Source organism: Simochromis diagramma, unplaced genomic scaffold, assembly GCF_900408965.1.
Source record: "Simochromis diagramma unplaced genomic scaffold, fSimDia1.1 OVJJ01000419.1, whole genome shotgun sequence".
In the NCBI taxonomy this organism is placed as follows: Eukaryota; Metazoa; Chordata; class Actinopteri; order Cichliformes; family Cichlidae; genus Simochromis; species Simochromis diagramma.
The window spans coordinates 5790229-5808028 of NW_024387244.1; the positions used below are offsets into that span (position 1 = coordinate 5790229).

The 17800-nt window shown below is 37.4% G+C and overlaps 2 protein-coding genes across 3 annotated transcripts; both read right to left on the reverse strand.

The window, feature by feature from the left end:
• Positions 1-7137, reverse strand: LOC120747341 (cytochrome P450 2J6-like). Its single transcript, XM_040053141.1, has 9 exons — positions 6842-7137; positions 5621-5783; positions 5329-5478; positions 4995-5155; positions 4243-4419; positions 4002-4140; positions 1978-2165; positions 1323-1464; positions 1-1176 (listed from the first exon to the last, which is right to left on the reverse strand). Exons 1-9 carry the CDS (start codon positions 7040-7042, stop codon positions 1001-1003), a joined length of 1497 nt encoding a protein of 498 aa, XP_039909075.1. The 5' UTR covers positions 7043-7137; the 3' UTR covers positions 1-1000.
• Positions 7138-8355: 1218 nt separating this feature from the next.
• Positions 8356-16655, reverse strand: LOC120747343 (cytochrome P450 2J2-like). Of its 2 annotated transcripts, none has more exons than XM_040053144.1 (9): positions 16201-16655; positions 12855-13017; positions 12607-12756; positions 12345-12505; positions 11712-11888; positions 11496-11631; positions 11074-11261; positions 10145-10286; positions 8356-9969 (listed from the first exon to the last, which is right to left on the reverse strand). In XM_040053144.1, exons 1-9 carry the CDS (start codon positions 16399-16401, stop codon positions 9794-9796), a joined length of 1494 nt encoding a protein of 497 aa, XP_039909078.1. In that variant the 5' UTR covers positions 16402-16655; the 3' UTR covers positions 8356-9793. The 2 variants fall into 2 exon arrangements, with proteins under 2 accessions (XP_039909078.1, XP_039909077.1); XM_040053143.1 differs by having other exon boundaries at positions 11496-11634; positions 16201-16650.
• Positions 16656-17800: the final 1145 nt, after the last annotated feature.

The window sequence follows — 17800 nt, forward strand, 5'->3', positions numbered from 1 at the left end:
GATGTTTCCACATAACTTTATTTAACAATTGAGGTAGGGTGATTACAATCTGTAGGTAGGGTGATTACAATCTGTCAGTGATAGCTGTCAGTCCATTACTTCCCTCTGCCAAGGCAAACACTAAAAGTGACACCGCTCATACAAGTTCATACTGAAAAAGGCAAGCATATGTAGAAAGTCCATTTATTCATGACATTGTGCATTTTATAACAAGCAGTGGCATGAAAAATAAAAACACTCATACTAATTGAAAAGTATGAGTGGTGTCACCATCTACTTTACATGGCTTGTCTGCATCCCTTTGATATCCAAATAAACATAAACTTATATACTTCTCAAAACAGTTTGGGAATTTTAAAGGCCCTTTTTTTAAGAGTGACAAGAGATCGTTGGTAATCAACTTGCTCATTAGTCAAAGGAGCTTGCAAAGAAAAGCGTCTGGACTTCTTTAAGTTGCTTGAAAAAGCAACCTGCTTTTTACAAATTTTACAAATTCAAGCAACCTGCTCATTAGGTTACATCATATAGAGTCTACTGTAGAATAAAAAGTGATTTGTTATGTTCTTAAAGAAATTGGGAAATCTAAGAGATGGGTTAACACTTTTAGCAGAACACCTTCAAAAATTTGTCACCATCAAAGCAAACAGAAAAAAAGACAAAGTCATTGTTAACTTTTGCTTGATGATGAAGCCCAGGTCAGAACAGGTACCGTAAAGAAAAACAGCGAAGGTACTACGCAGTAGGGTACGTAGGTGAAAAAAGAGAACTCTACTCTATGCATAGGCAGTCAAATGAGATCTCTTAAAAAGTTGTAGTTTAATATTGTAAACCTTTACACTTTTACTTGTTGAATACAGTAGACTGAATGGTTCAGTGAAAAGGTCTCCATGGTGAGAAGAAGAAAAAATACAAATTATAAGATACTCATGCTGTAAGGTGAAATTATTTAGCAGGTAATGCGATGGAAAACAGATGTTTTCAGTTTGCCATAGCTGATGGCTTAACGCGGTACAGCACAGAGGCGGTGAGGTTTAGGGCAGCGCGTGCCCCCCAACTGGAACTCCAGACTGGGCTGCTCTCCAGCAGGTGGCGAAAGAGAAAACCTCTGAAGGAGGGAGGTGAAAAACAAAAACAACTCCATCCTGGCCAGCTGTTCTCCAAGACACACACGCTTACCTGAGAATAAACAATAGGAAATGGGTTTTATTCAAACAATTTACAAGATATTCACTATATTGCAGAGTTTACTCCACTTCTGCAACAAACTAAGGATGCATGCCATTTGGCTAAATCAGTACAAGAGGCTTTAATGTACAACAAACCTGCAGAAAATGGAAGGAAAGCATCTCTCTTGCGAAATTTACCATCCTTGTCCAGAAAGTGTTGAGGGTTGAAAGAGTGCGGAGTTTCCCACACTGACTCATCATGTAAGACTGAGTCCAGAGTAGCCACGATCATGGTACCCTGCACAAAATAATCATACGAACCGAGATACTAAAATTGAAAGACAAACTAACAAACAAAACATCTAAATTGGTACTCATAAAGGTTAACAGAAAGTAAAGCATTACATAAGTAATTTTTAGGACTACAAAATTTCTTAACAATTTTGAGGAAAACCAAACAATATTTCCCCATCTTACATCATAAATGCATTTTATTTTTGGGGAGATGAGTGTTATTATGAAAAGGATAAATTTTACCAAAACATCACTGTGTACTGAAATATACTTAAAGTATTTTTTAAAATTATTTCCTTTTTTAGTTACCGCCTTATTCTAGTGTATATACCTTTAAGTACTTGTCGGTAAATGTAATTGCAGTTCAATTTCAAGTAAAAGTAATTGAAATTCCATTTTATTAAAGGGGAATTTTGCCCTCAGTCATAGGCTAAACTGCTTTTGAAGACCTTTGAAGCCAGCCTCAAGTGGCTGAATTGGTAGACAAGGAATACTTTATTCAACAGCTAAACTGTACCTTTGGGATTGTGTATTTATCCACTGTAGTTTCCTTGTTTGTCATACGAAGCACATTGAGAGGAATGATGTTGGCCATTCTTTGAATCTCATGAATGACAGCATCAGTATAGGGCATGTTTTCTCGGTCACTCACAGAGGGCTGTCTGGACGAACCGACCACAGAATCGATCTCAGCTTGAACTCTCTCTGCACAGTGAAAACAGGATACAATCAGAGTCTGTATCAAGGTTATTACAGTTACCTAACACTAAGTGAGAAACTAAAAGTGAGTGTAAAAAAAGACATTCCAAGTCATTAATACCAATATTGGATTATTAGAATACTTATTAAACTACTAAATATAAATAGAAACATGAACAAGACATTGAATGAATTTGTTAACTTTTGTCAACACAACAAGCAACGAGACATTCGAACATATATCTATTAAAAGGTGGAAAGTCAAAATAAATGTCAATCTTTACAAAATGCTGTTTTTATATTGTATATTTAATACATATGCTGGACTTTTTGTTTTCTGATAACTACTTCCCTTTTATTAAATTTTTTTTAAAAAGAACGAAATTGCACATTTTGGGAAACAATAACTAAGTTAAAGAATTAGATCTACTCTGGAAACTAATGGAATCCAAACTCAAAACAAAAATTTGAAGCATACTAAAAATGCCCCCAAAATTACAAGATTGTCATCTGGTGATTGGAAGGTTGGTGGTTCGATTTCTGGCTGCCCGAGTCTGCACGCTAAGTATCCTTGGGCAAGATACTAACCCCAAGTTGCTCTCCAATGACTGTGTATGAATTTTAGTTAGAAAGCACCAATAAGCATAGAAAAAAAAGTGTTTGTGTGAATGGGTGAATCAGTTCATTTACCACTACAAGACTGACGTGACAAAATACACAGTACGGTTGAGTATTACATACATACAGTGTTGGGAAGGTTACTTTTAAAATGTATTCCACTACAGATTACAGAATACATGCCCCAAAATGTATTTTGTTACGTATTCAATTACGTTACTCAATGAGAGTAACGTATTCTGAATACTTTGGATTGCTTAATATATTACCATGCTTTTTTACAACTACATGAATGTCCTATTGCTGTGTGATTTATTACTACTATTACTGAAGGTTACTCGCCATACCAATACCAACTAGATTTTTAAATCTTAATATAAATGAGTAACAGTAGGTGGACATTAGGTAAGGCTGCGCTTTTTGCAGCGATCTCGTATAGAAAACTATTTTGCATGTATATAAAACAGGTTTGCGGCTGCGAACTGTAGTAAAGGAACTTCTGGCTAATAAGTCGGGTTCCGTGTCGGGCTCGTAGCTGAAAACTAGCTTTACTCTGTTGTCTGGGTCAACTTTGCTAGCGAGAGACAGAGAAAGGCGTTGAAAGGCTGCTCCAACTGAACTTATTGTTTCAGAGGAAAACACAAACACAGTGTACAGTGAAGTCTTAATAGCTTACTTACAACTGGGCTCGTCAGGCACTCTTTTTGGCTGCAGTGGGTATTATTATATTTACATGATTCCATCTCCCGTTTCTGGTCGGTGACAACTCGCACTTTTCGACTTTCCTTTTTGTCCCTCCCTCGTGCTCACAGACGATAACGGGTATGGCCGTCCGTTCTCCCTGCAGCACGGACTACAGTGCCCATTAGGCTACATTCTTTGCCTGTAACGCTTTGCCTGTTGCCTTCATTTAAATCATTTTTAAAAATATTTCTTCACCTCATTATGAGACACGAGATTGAGACACAGGCATTTGAGCCTCTTAATGCATGTCTTGTTTGGGTTTCCACCAGCGTGGAATTACCAAAAATAGAGAGAGCATAGCCTAAAATATGAAACAGGAAAAGACCACCGTGTAATCCCTTTATTTCAACAAAGTAACTGTATTCTGAATACCACCTTTTTAAAAGGTGACTTTAACAGAATACAGTTACTCATATTTTGTATTTTAATTACGTAACGGCGGTACATGTATTCTGTTACTCCCCAACACTGCATACATACCTTGTATATCAGGGTAGTAGATCATGTAAAGCAACCCCCAACGTAAAGTAGTGGTAGTAGTTTCAGTTCCAGCAAAAAACAGGTCCATGGTGCAAGCGTGTAAGGTACTGAGAGAAAAACTTGAATCTTTCTGCTCGTTCTATCAACGGTCCAAGCAGCAGAAATTAAAATATCTTATATTTCAGTTTGCATTACAAGACCAAAATGAACAAACATGATGGAGATCGAGCACAACACTCACCTTTGCCATTTCTATAAGAAAAGCATCAATATAGTCTCTCGGTGACGCTGGGTTAAGGGTTTCTTTGTGGTCTTTGATCCTGATATCTATGAAATCCTTTATCACTTGTGTCAGAGTGAACATTGTCTTATGAGGTCCAGGTAGCCACTTCATCAGCCAGGGAATTATGTTGTACATCTACACAATAGGAAGATAGAATAAACCATATTTTAATGACTGAATAAACATTCATATGTCTGTGTGCGCTACATATGAGGCTGTGCATTCAAAGAATTCTGGATTAAAATCTAACAGAGATTCCCACAGCGGCAAAGCTGATGGTAGAAATATAAACCAGAGGGAAAAATATTTGAGGGCAAATTCAGCAAACATTTGTTTGTTTTTTGTTTTGATGAGATAGGTTGAGGTCAGGAAGGCTGATTCTCTGAGATTTTGTTTATCTCTGTGGGCTTCATATTTCCCAGGCCTTAGTTACCTCATCTCTGCCCTTTAGTGTGTTTTAAGTCAGTCTTTGTTTTGGCTCCTCACAACTGATTTGGAATTAGAAATTTTGACAGGAGACTGTTCTCCCAAAAACATAACTCTGGGATGCACACTCCACTAAAACTGAAATTGACTTAAGAAAGTTGTCATTTTACAGTAGATTATTAAAGTACATTTATTTAAGACGCTAAAATGCAACTTGTGTATTTTCTGTAAATCGTGATGTAATATGATTATTACATGATGTAGCACGGTAGGAAGAGGTTCACCTGTGTCGACATGCTTCCCTGTAAGCGCATAACTTCATTGAAGTTATGAAGAATGGACTGGTACTGCTGATCAGTGTACTCAAATCGATTCCCAAACACCAAACAGCAGATGATATTCGACACAGCATTATTTATCAGTAGCTGGACATTAAAGGGCTTTCCTGCAAAAGAAGACAGAAAATGCAGGGTAGAAGGACCCCGTGTCATAACAAAGCAAGAAAACTCTGTTGAATTGTACCAATCAGCCTCATAACTTCAGCTCTATCACAGAGAAAGGTGGTGATCTTTAAATGCAATTTCTTTCACAGTAAAATAGCACAGATGTTTTTTATGCCTTGGTGTTCTGTGAAAGCCTCTGAGAGATACTGGCACTCCTGCTGGATGTATAACTCCAGGTTCTTCTTGCCCAGACCAAAGTTTCTGAGTGTATGAAGAGCAAATCTCCTCTGCTGCTTCCATGGGTAACCATTTGATATCACAAGACCTTTGAACACACAAATACACAGAATTACACTGAATGTAACAAGCATTCGCTTACAGCCCTGATTTGGTGTCTCAATTACGCTTTTGACTGTATTAAACACTAACTATATATATATTTTTAATGAAAAAGAGAAAATCAGAACCTTCATTCCCAAATAAATCTTCAAACAGTGGTACGGTGGGACGATCTATTAAGTCGTCTCCTTGTTGGACCAGGGCTTCTTTCACAAACTTGTAGCTATTAATGACCACGGTTCTTCCACCAAATATTCTGATGGTGAAAATGTTTCCATATTTCTCTACAAACTGAACAAAGACAGCAGGTAGATGTTGTGGTTCAACAGTACTCAGAGAATAAATACTGCTTCTACATCCGTAGTGACTGCAGATAATAGAATATTGAGCAATACTGCCTCACTAATATTATATCTTGTAGAACCCAAGCTTCTCTCTTGTGTGAATAAAGGCAACTTTAGATAAAGTTCACTGAGTCAATGATTGCAAGAGTTTTAAATAAGGGCTTGCCCGAACTTGTTGTGCTTTACTTCAAAAAGGTAAAAGGTCATTTTAGTAACTATTACATCCAATTATACACTGCTTGTGAACATGATAGCGCAATTATAAAATGTATTTTTAACATCTGAATCTAAATATCTTGTCATATTTGACCTCTGATCTCACTTTTATATTTTACATCTTCCTTTCTTTCAGTTTGACCCTAAAATGTGTTATATCTTTAACAAAAGTTTTATCAAGAGAAAGAGAATGGTTAGTTAGAAACATAATGTTGTTTTATATTGCATAATAAGCTTATTATTATATGCAGTTCTTCAAAAATCAATACCTATTTTCCATTACCTACTCCTACATAATGTTTGTGTAATTAAAGTAAGCCTCTGCCATGCTACCTTCATCTGATTTTTACTGCACTACCATCTGCACTTGCATCTTACAGTAAGTACTGTAACGGACAACCTTATTGACTATCTCTATGCACTTTTGTTTCTTTAAGAGAGATGTTTGGTTGTGCTGCAGGAAAAGCCAATGAGTGTGTGGGAGGGGTTTCTGGTTGTTGTTTTTCGGAGCTGGAGAGGAGCGGTGACCCTCCATGGGGTGAACGTCCGTGTTCCTGTACCTATATACAACCGTGGTGAGATCAAAACGTCTGGTGCTTGAGAGCACATGTGAACGTTACTGTACTTTTAAAAAGACCAAAACAAAAAAAATCAATATGGTAAAAATAAAATAATATTCACTTCAAAGTAAATACTACCCAGAGAATGAACTGCCGGGTTGAGGTTTGCATTCTCTGAGTGTGTCTTGTTTGATTATACAAAGATAAGAATGAAGCCCAGGGCTCGTACCTCTCTGAACTGCAGGTGTATTCTGTCAGGTCTGATGCGATGAATGTCACCGAGAAGCGGGAGAGCCCACGGTCCAGGTGGGAAGTTCTTCGGCACTCTGTTCTTCCAAATATTATTCAACAGCAGGAAAACACAGAGAAATATTAAAATGCTCCTTCCATCTATCCACTCAAAGCCAAGAACACTGTATAATGTCTCCATTTAAAGTTCTTAATGTTGAATGCTGGATTACTGTAGTGTTTTAACTGTGCTGCTACCACGAAACAAAGTGAGATCAGACAAATGGGTGGACTACCTTAAACACAAAGGTGAAGGAAAGACTCGTGTTCGCGCATCTGGACTTCAAAATAAAAGCTGATAATGGAGGGGTTGTTTTTTCGCATGTGCAACATTATTACACGAATTAATTACAGATTACTTCACCAGTGTCAATATCAGTGTTTGAGCGAAAAGTGTTTATTTCCTGCGTGAAACAAAGAAATATAAGCCACTAGCACAGCCTACCCACTTTTTAAAGAAAAAATACAGTATGTAAACAACGTCCAATTACTTCATACCATTTCACAACCATGGACGGGCCAAAAAACAAACAAAATATACAGCTTCCAAGAACACAGCTGAGTTTCGTTTCTTTATTTACACAATTTAAGTCCTTTCAATGACAGTCAACAAGCATGAGGGATGGTCGTCTGCCATGACCGCTGAGGGGATGAACACAGGACAAAGACACGCTGTGAAAGAGACCCAGAGAAATACAATACTAGAAATAACAGTACTACTTATACACATTATATAATATTCCAAGGTAGCAGTATACAGTATACTGCCTAACTATAGATGCATGAATGCTCCCAAATGGTGTGCCTCTGCTTATTGATGTGTTGAGAATTCAGTGATAGCCATAAAATATTAAAATATTCAAGGGCAGAAGGAAATAATTGTTTGTGGAACCTGTTCCAGATGTAGAGGAGGAGTTAAATCCAATAAAAGCCGTTCTCAGTGAGACATAACCGGTTATTACTGACATAATCCTAGAACCTTTGTGTTAAGACTGTTGCACCTATGTGTATAATGTTGGACTATCTCTGGTTGTTGTTTTTTAAGGCCTGGGCTTGTTTTTAGGTTCAAGGTTCAAGGTTCTTTATTTGTCACATGCATAGTTATACAAGTATAACACACAGTGAAATGTAGCCTGACACGCTCCTCGACATGTGCAGAAAGGGGAGGGGGGTAGAGGAAGAACATTATATATATATATATATATATATATATAGTATATACATTGGGTGAATGTGCAGTAGTAGCAGCAAGCAGGTGAATTCTGTACATTAATATGAATAGACATCTGACTATTTTACAGAATAGACAATATAAACATATTTAAAATTAAAGGAATTTGGAATGTACATTGTGCCTTGGTTTAGAGTGTCTGGAAGAGAGTCCTGTCTCAGTCAATTATAGATGATGTGAGAGGGCGGGTGTGTGTGTTTGTTTAGGGCCCGGGTGGCTTGGGGATAGAAGCTCCTCTTGAGTCTCTCTGTCCTTGCCCGGATGATGCGGAACCTTCTACCAGATTGCAGAAGTTGGAACAGTTTGTTGCCAGGATGGGACGGGTTCTTCAGTATCTGCACTGCTCTAGTCCAGCATCTCCTGGTGTAGGTGTCCTGAAGCGGGGGGAGAGCAATCCTGCAATCCTGCTCTTTGTAAATAAAAGAAATGTTCATGATCACCACCCTGGGTTTTGTACTACTTGGCTACCATTCCTTTTTTTTTGTTAGCTTGTCTCCAACTGGTGGAAAGGACCTTAGTTTGGCTTTTTACATGTACAGGAATGCTAACAGCATAAATTAAATTCATTAGGAATGATCAAATTAAAGTACATTAAAAATGAAAAAGTTGATGAAGCGAAAAGACAACATAGAAATAACTCAAAACTCAAAACACAGAAATGACAAAAATAACTCGTGAAAAAGCCTGGTTATGAAAATCTGTCTTTAAGAGGGATTTAAAAGATAAAAGTGATCTCGCTGTCAGCTCCCTGACAGACAAAGCCCGGTAACATCGTTTCTCACCTAAAATATAGGACGACCAGCAGAGCTTTGGCTGAGGACCTTATGACCAGGTATGATGTCAGATTAAAATACACTTTGGTGGAAGCTCAGAGAGGGCTTTAAAAGTCCACCATAAAATCTTAAAACTAATTATAAAATCTGAACTCCAAATTTCTAAAGGATCATTCAAGTATTGCATCTTATTGAGCTAATAACAGAAGCAATACTCCCGAGGTACAGAGGTCTTTCTTGCACCAAAATCCTAAACTTAATGGTGTCAATTTGGATGCCCAGTTGCACCCAAACACTCCCCACAGCAAAGAAGTCATGATGCAAATCAAGTCCTTTATACCCTGCATTCGATACTCTTTTGGTACTGCAACCATCATGGCACACCTGCTGCTCATTTTTATACAGCTTAAATTATTGGTTTTGAGAAGTATTTCTAAAATGTGGCAATAACACTTTTATTCAAGAATCCCTTGCCACCCTAGATTTTTCTCACTTCAAACACACTTCAGGTAAAACAAAAAACTTTGACTGGGTACATGCTGATGTATAGAGATATGAAAAGTCAAGCTTCAGAAGAGACAAATTTTCAGAGTTAGTATTTGTTTAAGGTCAAGTATTCTATAAGCCTTCAAATGAAAGGATAAACTAATCTCAGTTTTAGCTGGTTTAACATTAAAATGTATACTTGAATATAAAAGATTCACTGTGTAAAAGTTTATCAAAACTGGTATACCGGCTGACAAGAACAAAAATGACAAATCCCATTTCACACACACTATGAGATCTGAAAAATACAGAGGGGTAGATACTGTATTAGATAATAAATGTGATAAAACAGTGATTCATCAAGCTGAGAATCAGGCATTTTCACTTTGTCATAGTTGCTGGTTTAACGTGTTACAGCACAGAGGCGGTAAGGTTGGGGACAGCGAGTCCCTCCCAGCTGGAACTCCAGACTGGGCTGCTCTCCAGCAGGTGCAGAGAATGAAAACCTCTGAAGGAGGGAGGCAAAGAACAGGAATAACTCCATCCTGGCCAGCTGTTCCCCAATACACACACGCTTACCTGAGAATACACAGCATACAGTTTTATTATGTTAGATAAAATAGTCACTTTTATCACAGATTAATATTGCACAAACAAAGACATTGTGGTGGCAAGATGATTACAAGGAAAGACATAGTATGGGTTTTTCATTTTGCTCTTTTTAGAATAGAAAAGGTTTTGACTTCCAACTAACCTGCAGAAAATGGAAGGAAGGCCTCTCTCTTGCGAAATTTACCATCCTGGTCCAGAAAGTGTTCGGGGTTGAAAGAGTGTGGAGTTTCCCACATTGACTCATCATGTAGGACCGAGTCAAGTGTAGCCAGGATTATGGTGCCCTGAAGAAGTATGACACAAAAACTGAGATGCTAAAATTGTAAAATAATCAAAAGTGTGTTACGAACTTGCATGTTCATGTGTTTGTTTTGTGCAGGTGATGTATCTTTTATGTTAATTCAGCTGTGCCAGGGCCCTGCTCCGATTGGTGCGTGGATACACCGCCTGACATGTTTTCTAATATATTTCTGTTACATGTTGGTTTATAAAACTTACAAATCACTGCATTCTGTTCTTATTTAAATCTCACAAAATATCCCATTTCCATATATTTTAGCCAATAACTACAGTTAATAATCAATGCATCTAATTTATCAGGAATTTAGATCATTTTCTGAACAATATTCGAAAGACCCACTTACCTACAGGTTCAAGCTCATATAAACACATGATTTCTGTCTTCCCATACAATACTTGAAACACTAGTGTGAACTAGAGTGAACAGCTACTTAATTAAAGTTATAACTTTGTGCAACTTCAAAAAAAATAAACAATGTTTGCATCATCAAGTATCAACAACAGTCCAAAATGGACAAATAACAAAGCTGAGGTCGAAGAACAAGTGTAGGATCTCCTGAATACTTAGAAAGGACGTGATAATCACCTTGTTTCAACAGTTTGTCTGTTTGTTTGTTTGTTTCTTTTTGGTTTTATTTGTGTATTGTGTATTTATTTGCTTTTTATGTTTGGGGTGGGGGGTTGGGTTGGTTCCTGGAGGTTTAAAATGCTAAGCCAGAAAGTCTGTCTTGGAAAAATAAAAGGCACTAAAATTATTAGTGGATTGTGTACCTTTGGGATTGTGTACTTATCAATTGCAGTGTCCTTGCTTGCACTGCGGGCCACATTGAAGGGGATAATGTTGCCCATTCTCTGGATCTCATGGATGACCGCATCAGTATAGGGCATGTTTTCTCTGTCAGTCATAGACGGCTGTCTGGATGAACCAATCACAGCATCGATCTCAGCCTGGACTCTCTCTGTGGAGTGAAAACAGGAAACACGTTTAAAAATAAAGCTTAAGATGAAATAAACTAAAAAACTAAAACTAAACTGAAATGAGTGAGACTTAAAAAAAAACTTAAAAGCCATAATAACTGAGTGTTGTCTGCTGCCACAGTTAACTGGGGAGAAAATTCTCATTCCACCTGCAATCAATATGTGATGGCAAGATGATTACACAGTAATGCAGGCATGGTGGATATTATGCACACCTTGTATGTCAGGGTAGAAGATCATGTAAAGTAGTCCCCAGTGTAAAGTAGTGGTTGTAGTTTCGCTTCCAGCAAAAAACAGGTCCATAGTGCATGCACTTAAACTGCTGTGATCAAAAACTGAATCACTGCCCTCCTTCTAGCAGAGACAGGAATAAATGACTGATGACATATTTCATTTGAAATGCAAAAAGGAAAACACAGCACACCACTCACCTCTCCCATTTCTATGAGAAAGGCATCAATGTAATCTCTCGGTGATGCTGGGTTAAAATTTTCTATGTGTTCTCTGATTTTCGTTTTTATGAAATCAGTTATGTGTCGTTTTAAAGTTAATATCTTCTGATGAGGTCCAGGCAGCCACTTCACCAGCCAGGGCATTGTGTTGTACATCTACAGAACAGAAAGACAGTTACCAAATTATATGATGGCCTGGTAACAACTGTGACATTTCTACTTGTGTATTTCTATGTGGTACTAAAAGGATCCTGAATTAAACATGTGTTGGGGAATTCCACAGATCCAAAGATATTGAAGGAAGTCTAACGTCCAGGGAAAAATTAAATCTTTTAAACCTTATTTTAGAGCAAAGTCAACAAACCATTTCAGTTTGGTGATTCTATACACTCAGTTTATGTTTCAGTGACCACTGAAATTAAAGGTTAATCTAGATAATTATTAACACACTTTCCAATTATGGATGTTCAGTAAAAAAAATTCTTTTTAGATCAAGACATTTGAATTCAATAAGGTGATGTTTGTTACTTAACTATATATGACACATGTATTCAGGACATGTTGTGATGTAATAAGATTAATAAATGTTGTTGCCTTTTTAAAGGAGGTTACCTGTGCCACTATGGTTCCCTGTAAACGTACTATCTCGGTAAAGTTATTAAGAATAGACTGATACTGCTCATCAGTGTACTCAAATCGATCCCCAAATACCAAACAGCAGATGATGTTTGACACGGCGTTGTTTAACAGTGGCTGGGCATTAACAGGCTTTCCTGTAGAATAAAGAGACAATGAGAATACGAGGCAGTAAAAGGCTTGTTGCGTAATGATGTTTGTGAAATTTCTAAGTGTGTGTGCGTGTGTTTGTGTGTGCCTTGATGATCCGCAAAGGCCTCTGTGAGATACTGGCACTCCTGCTGGATGGAAAAGTCCAGGGTCTTCTTCCCCAGACCAAAGTTTCTGAGTGTATGAAGAGTAAATCTCCTCTGCTGCTTCCACTGATACCCATTTGACATCACAAGACCTTTGGACACACACACACACACACACACACTGATGCTGCTGGTCTAATTGCTGCTAATGAGATTCTTTTGGGGAAAAAAAGGAAAAGAAAAAAAACACCATTATTCCCAAATAAGTCTTCAAATATGGGTACTGCGGGACGATCTGTGAAATCTTCTCCTTGTTGGACCAGCGCTTCTCTCAAAAGCTTGTAGCCATTAAGGACCACAACTCTTCCACCAAAGAGTCGAAGGCTGAAAATTTTTCCATATTTCTCTGCAAACTGAACACAGAAAGTGGACAGGTGTGTTAGTGAGGATGACAACTGTGTTTTTATACATCGCTTTGCATTTAAACATTCGTTTTTATTCATCTCTGACTCTCTTGCACGCTATGTTTGCGTACTGTTTCCATCCCCTCACCCCAAACCAGTTGCGGCAGATAGTTACCCGTCCCCGAGCCTGGTGCTGCTTGAGATTTCGTTCTGCTAAAATGCAGTTTGTTGCCATGTGCTTGATGGTTGCTGGGGTTTTCTCTGTATTATTGCAGGAGTTTACAATATCCTAATCACACTGAAAAAAAGTTTTAAAAAAATGGTGGTAGATGTTGTTTATTTGATCTTTTTTTTTTTAACCCACTGCCAGGTGGTTGCTAGGCATTTATAATTCACCTTTTATCAGGGGCGGATCTAGAGAAATTTTCTTAGGGTGGCAAAAAAATCAAATGGGGTGGCAAAATCAAAGCCTTTTTTCCCCCCCAAACACATATGCAGGTGGTTACATATGGTTAAAATTATTCAAATGCAGTAAGTATACACATTTTTCAAATAAATATAGTCTATAACTTAATTATTGTCTGTAGTCCACATAATTACACACTTTAGTTACATAAAACATGTGAGTTTTGATGTTATGTACTGTATAGCCTGTATAATAAATAAATATGTAGCCCAATAAGTATAAAATCCAGAAAGCTACACAACATGGGGTGGTTCATTTACAAACACAAGTCTAACTTAAGTTTCACACTGTTTTTTGTTAGAAAACAATCACATTGTTACATGCTTAAATTACACAAAATGTCAGAAATCTGCACTATCATGAACAAAAATTTAAACCTAATTTTTCATGATTTGTTGGATTAACCCACTGAGGTCTGAAATACAACCGGCCATTTTTGACTCCATTTGAGTTTCCGTTTGTATTTCACCCTCAAATTGTTTCATTTTATTTTTTCCCCTTGCCTTGTTTGGTATCATTCTTTTCAGCTCAACTGAATGTAGTTGTTTTTTTCACTGACATACTGCATTAGTACTACTATTACTATTAATAGTACTATTACTGATCTGAAATCACACAAAGAACTTAAAATCCTAGTAGTATTTTTTACTGTAAAAAAACCCCACAGACATTTTGAGTAAATTTTTATAACTTGAAATGCAAATATAAAATGTACATTTTGTAAACATATACAACTATTTATCTAAAAATGCAGCCAATACACCTGCCGTTTGTTTTTTTTACATTTTCTACAACCATTTAAAAATATTACTAAAACTAAAGTGAGAGAACAATCAGGTGTTGCAATAAGATGCTCCACGAATGATGTGTGCCAATAAAAAAAAAGTTTGTCCACCAAAAGACAGAGGAGAACAGCACAGGGATAAACCTGCAGGCCTGACAACAGGAGGTGTATCACTCCGCTTTTTTTCTACTTAGTGACAGTGTTTACGTTTCAAATGTGCCTTAGTGACATTCATTAGTGCCCTCACTGACACACAAAACAAAACGACTACACAACAGAACAGCTACACAAGTCAACACAACACACTAAGTATACACTCCACACTAAACGTCACAAATCTCCCACATCTAAAAACTCTCCCTCACTCGCTTGCTCTGTCTCACTGCCGTTACCGTCATTCCCAAAACTTTTCCCTCTTCCTAAACAACCAAATCCCACATGTTGACTTTTTTTTTTAAATTGGTCGACATGGTACATTTTTCCACCAATAGGAAAGAGGTGGCTTTTTTTCCTTTCTTTACTGTTTTCGCGCTGTCCTTAGAAAATGCTTAAAACACACACACACAAAAACGTAACGACAGTATTTAGAAAAAAAGCATGGCTTATATATATTATCATAACTCTGGATTTACTGGCCTGTAATTAAAATTTAAAAACTTTGAAGTCCGAACTTTCAATGTGGGCTGAAATAGAGACTCAGCGTGGCTGCAGCTTTTTGCTATGTCAGCTTAAAATAGTCATGTGAGGTGGAGGTGCAGCGTGTCCGTGGACCACGGAGGGTTAATAACACTCACCTTCCTTCCATTTCCAGAGTGTAACATCCAACCACCTGTGTAAAATCCAAAATTCCCATGGTGTTGTTCAAAATGTGCTCTGGCACAATCATAAGCATGGCTTGCTACTGAAAACAAGAAAAAAGCTGGTCCTGCTATGGGCTGAACCATTTGTTAATGGTGCAGGGGTGGAACACTATCCAATATATTCAGTTTTAGCATTTATATTCACTGTTGACTGTAACTACGATAAAAACTGTTAATGCTATCTTATTTTAATAAACAACACCGTCATATGCAAAACTGGGGTGGCACTTGGGGTGGCAAGGGATCATTTTAGGGTGGCACTTGCCACCCCATGCCACCCTTCTAGAGCCGCCCCTGCCTTTTATGGATATAAATAACATGCTACAGTTCTGAAATGAAAATGAAATGATGCTTAAGGCTAAATCCAAGGTCATTTTTACATGCTGCTAGGTGATTGCCAACATGATAAATATGTAAAAATATATATTTGAAAATAATTACATATATAATTACTTAAAAATCGAGTATCATCATTTAAAGAATTTAATAACTCATTCATTTTAATTATTTTTGTATTAATTAATAATATTTTTATTATTTAAATATTTAACATTTTAATTCATTAATGATACATTTAATTAAATATTTAATAATGTATTTATTGACACTCCAAGCCCTCCATACACTTAAACACGCAATGCAGATTTAGAACTACACACGCATAGCACACTCATACCGCAGAGAAATGCAAAAATGTTTGTGTTTGATTGCAAAAGCAAAGCAGGAGTGACATTATTTCATTGTCGGTAATGTTATAAAACCAGCTCCATGAACTGCTGAATGAACAGTCTGACCTACAGAAGCACAAAGCTATTGCGAATCGAATAACAAAATATAACTTGCACATTTGATTAGTGTAACTTAAAGTGTATCAGTACAATTCAGTTAATGAGGCAGAGCGACTTTATTGGGCAGGCCTGGTGTCTTCATCTTAAACTCTAAACTTAGCATAAAATCTTTAAGTTTAATCCTCTAATGAAAACAATAAATGTGTATTTTAAAAGCGGTCAAACTAGAGTGTTACTTTAACCTGTCAGCAATTTGTTTAATATAACATATTATTCTTATGTATAGTGTCATACCTCTGCGAACTGCAGGTGAAGTCTACTAGGTCTGATGCGATGAAGATCGCCGATGAAAGGAAGTGCCCAGGGTCCAGGAGGAAAATTTCTCGGCACTCTGTTCTTTAAAAAATCAGTCAGGAGCAGAAAAACACACAGGAATAAGAAAATGTTGCTAAAGTCTATCCACTCTAAGCCGAGGACACTGTATAATGTCTCCATGTCTTCAGTTGTTTGTGCTGACCTGTAGTTCGTTTACAGGTAACAATCAGTTGATCGATTTGTTAACTCCCCCTCGAGCTTTGGTTTCTTTTCACAAAGAGAAAAAAGAGAATCAAAATGCGTCATTACAAAAACACGTGAGAACGTTACCCCGCTTATTCGTCAGATGTGTCAGGGATGGGATAACTCTTAACTGCGCCAGCACAACAGATCTGAGGTTTGGTACCAAATGCATGCGGTAAGCATGCAGCTGGGGCATGCTAGGTTGTGAAAACAGTGCTCAGTTCTCTCTTGTTGTACCTGCAGCTGCTGCAGAGGGGTCCAATGGCCAAAAAGCAATATAGTACACAGTTTCTCTTTGAAAAGCGCATATTAGCATGTAAAACCTTCACTGGCTGTAATGGTGGTTTAACCAGATCTCTTAGTTTCTGTAGATGTTCATAGAACTTGATTTTTTCTCAACAGAGACTTCAGAAGTTGAACTTCAGAACTGTAATCTGTGAATGCACTCTCCCCAGTTTGGGGTTGAAGCCTCCCATGCACACATTCAACCTCTCACCTGCTCCAGTTTACCTCAGTCATCTTAATCTCACAATTTTACTGTCACCAATCTGAAACTTGCTGTTTTCAACCACTTTTAGAGGTGTGTCCCATTGTGTGTCTGTACAAAGAACAGGCCGATTCCACACAAAGCTCCAGCCAGCAATGAGTTCACATCCCGCCTATAATTATCCTTTGTTATAATCTTAAGATTGCTGATTATTGGTCACTAGAGTATTGTGTTGGGTAATAGTGCTTTCACTTAAGGATTTAAATTTGCCTCCACCATGGTTACTTTAGACGTGGTGACATTCTCTCACTGGTTTTTGATATCATGCACATGTGAAGATAAAGAACACCTCAGAATTTGCTTGTGTTGCAAAGGCAAAAGGTTTGATTTACAACCCAGAAAAGTTCTTTCTTCTTCATACATGCCAGAATGTGGTGTTTTATTCATGAAGAAACAGTGACTCTGAAAGCCTTAAAAAAGAGTAAAGTTTTATTGAAACTGAAGTATCAGATTACATCATGCATCTCAAACTGATAAAAAAAGCACTGAAATGAACTGCAATCCCACCCGTTTAAAACTTAGTCTTAACTATATTGTGACCTTAAACACAAATCCTAATGACAGTGTGATTATATTGAGACAAATGAGTTTGGTAGGTGAACAAATTAATGTGACTGGAAAAGACTTTAAGAAAGTTGCAGGAGAAAGATTACTGCATAGATTTTAATACAGGGAGAGGAAAAAATAACAATTGAACAATCTAAAGAAAAGGAATCTAGGAGAGAATAATATCATCATGTAGACAACAGTAAAGGGAAAGGGGAGAAGGGGAGGGTAGGGAAATTGAAT

Coding starts and splice junctions, on each gene's coding strand:
- LOC120747343 (XM_040053143.1), bottom strand. CDS start 16,401: ATGGAGACATTATACAGTGTCCTCGGCTTAGAGTGGATAGACTTTAGC. Junction 12,506..12,606: donor GGCCTTTGCGGATCATCAAG/GCACACACAAAC, acceptor TTTATTCTACAG/GAAAGCCTGTTAATGCCCAG. Junction 11,889..12,344: donor AGGGAACCATAGTGGCACAG/GTAACCTCCTTT, acceptor TCTGTTCTGTAG/ATGTACAACACAATGCCCTG.
- LOC120747341 (XM_040053141.1), bottom strand. CDS start 7,042: ATGGAGACATTATACAGTGTTCTTGGCTTTGAGTGGATAGATGGAAGG. Junction 4,420..4,994: donor AGGGAAGCATGTCGACACAG/GTGAACCTCTTC, acceptor CCTATTGTGTAG/ATGTACAACATAATTCCCTG. Junction 1,177..1,322: donor TTTCCTTCCATTTTCTGCAG/GTTTGTTGTACA, acceptor GTTTATTCTCAG/GTAAGCGTGTGTGTCTTGGA.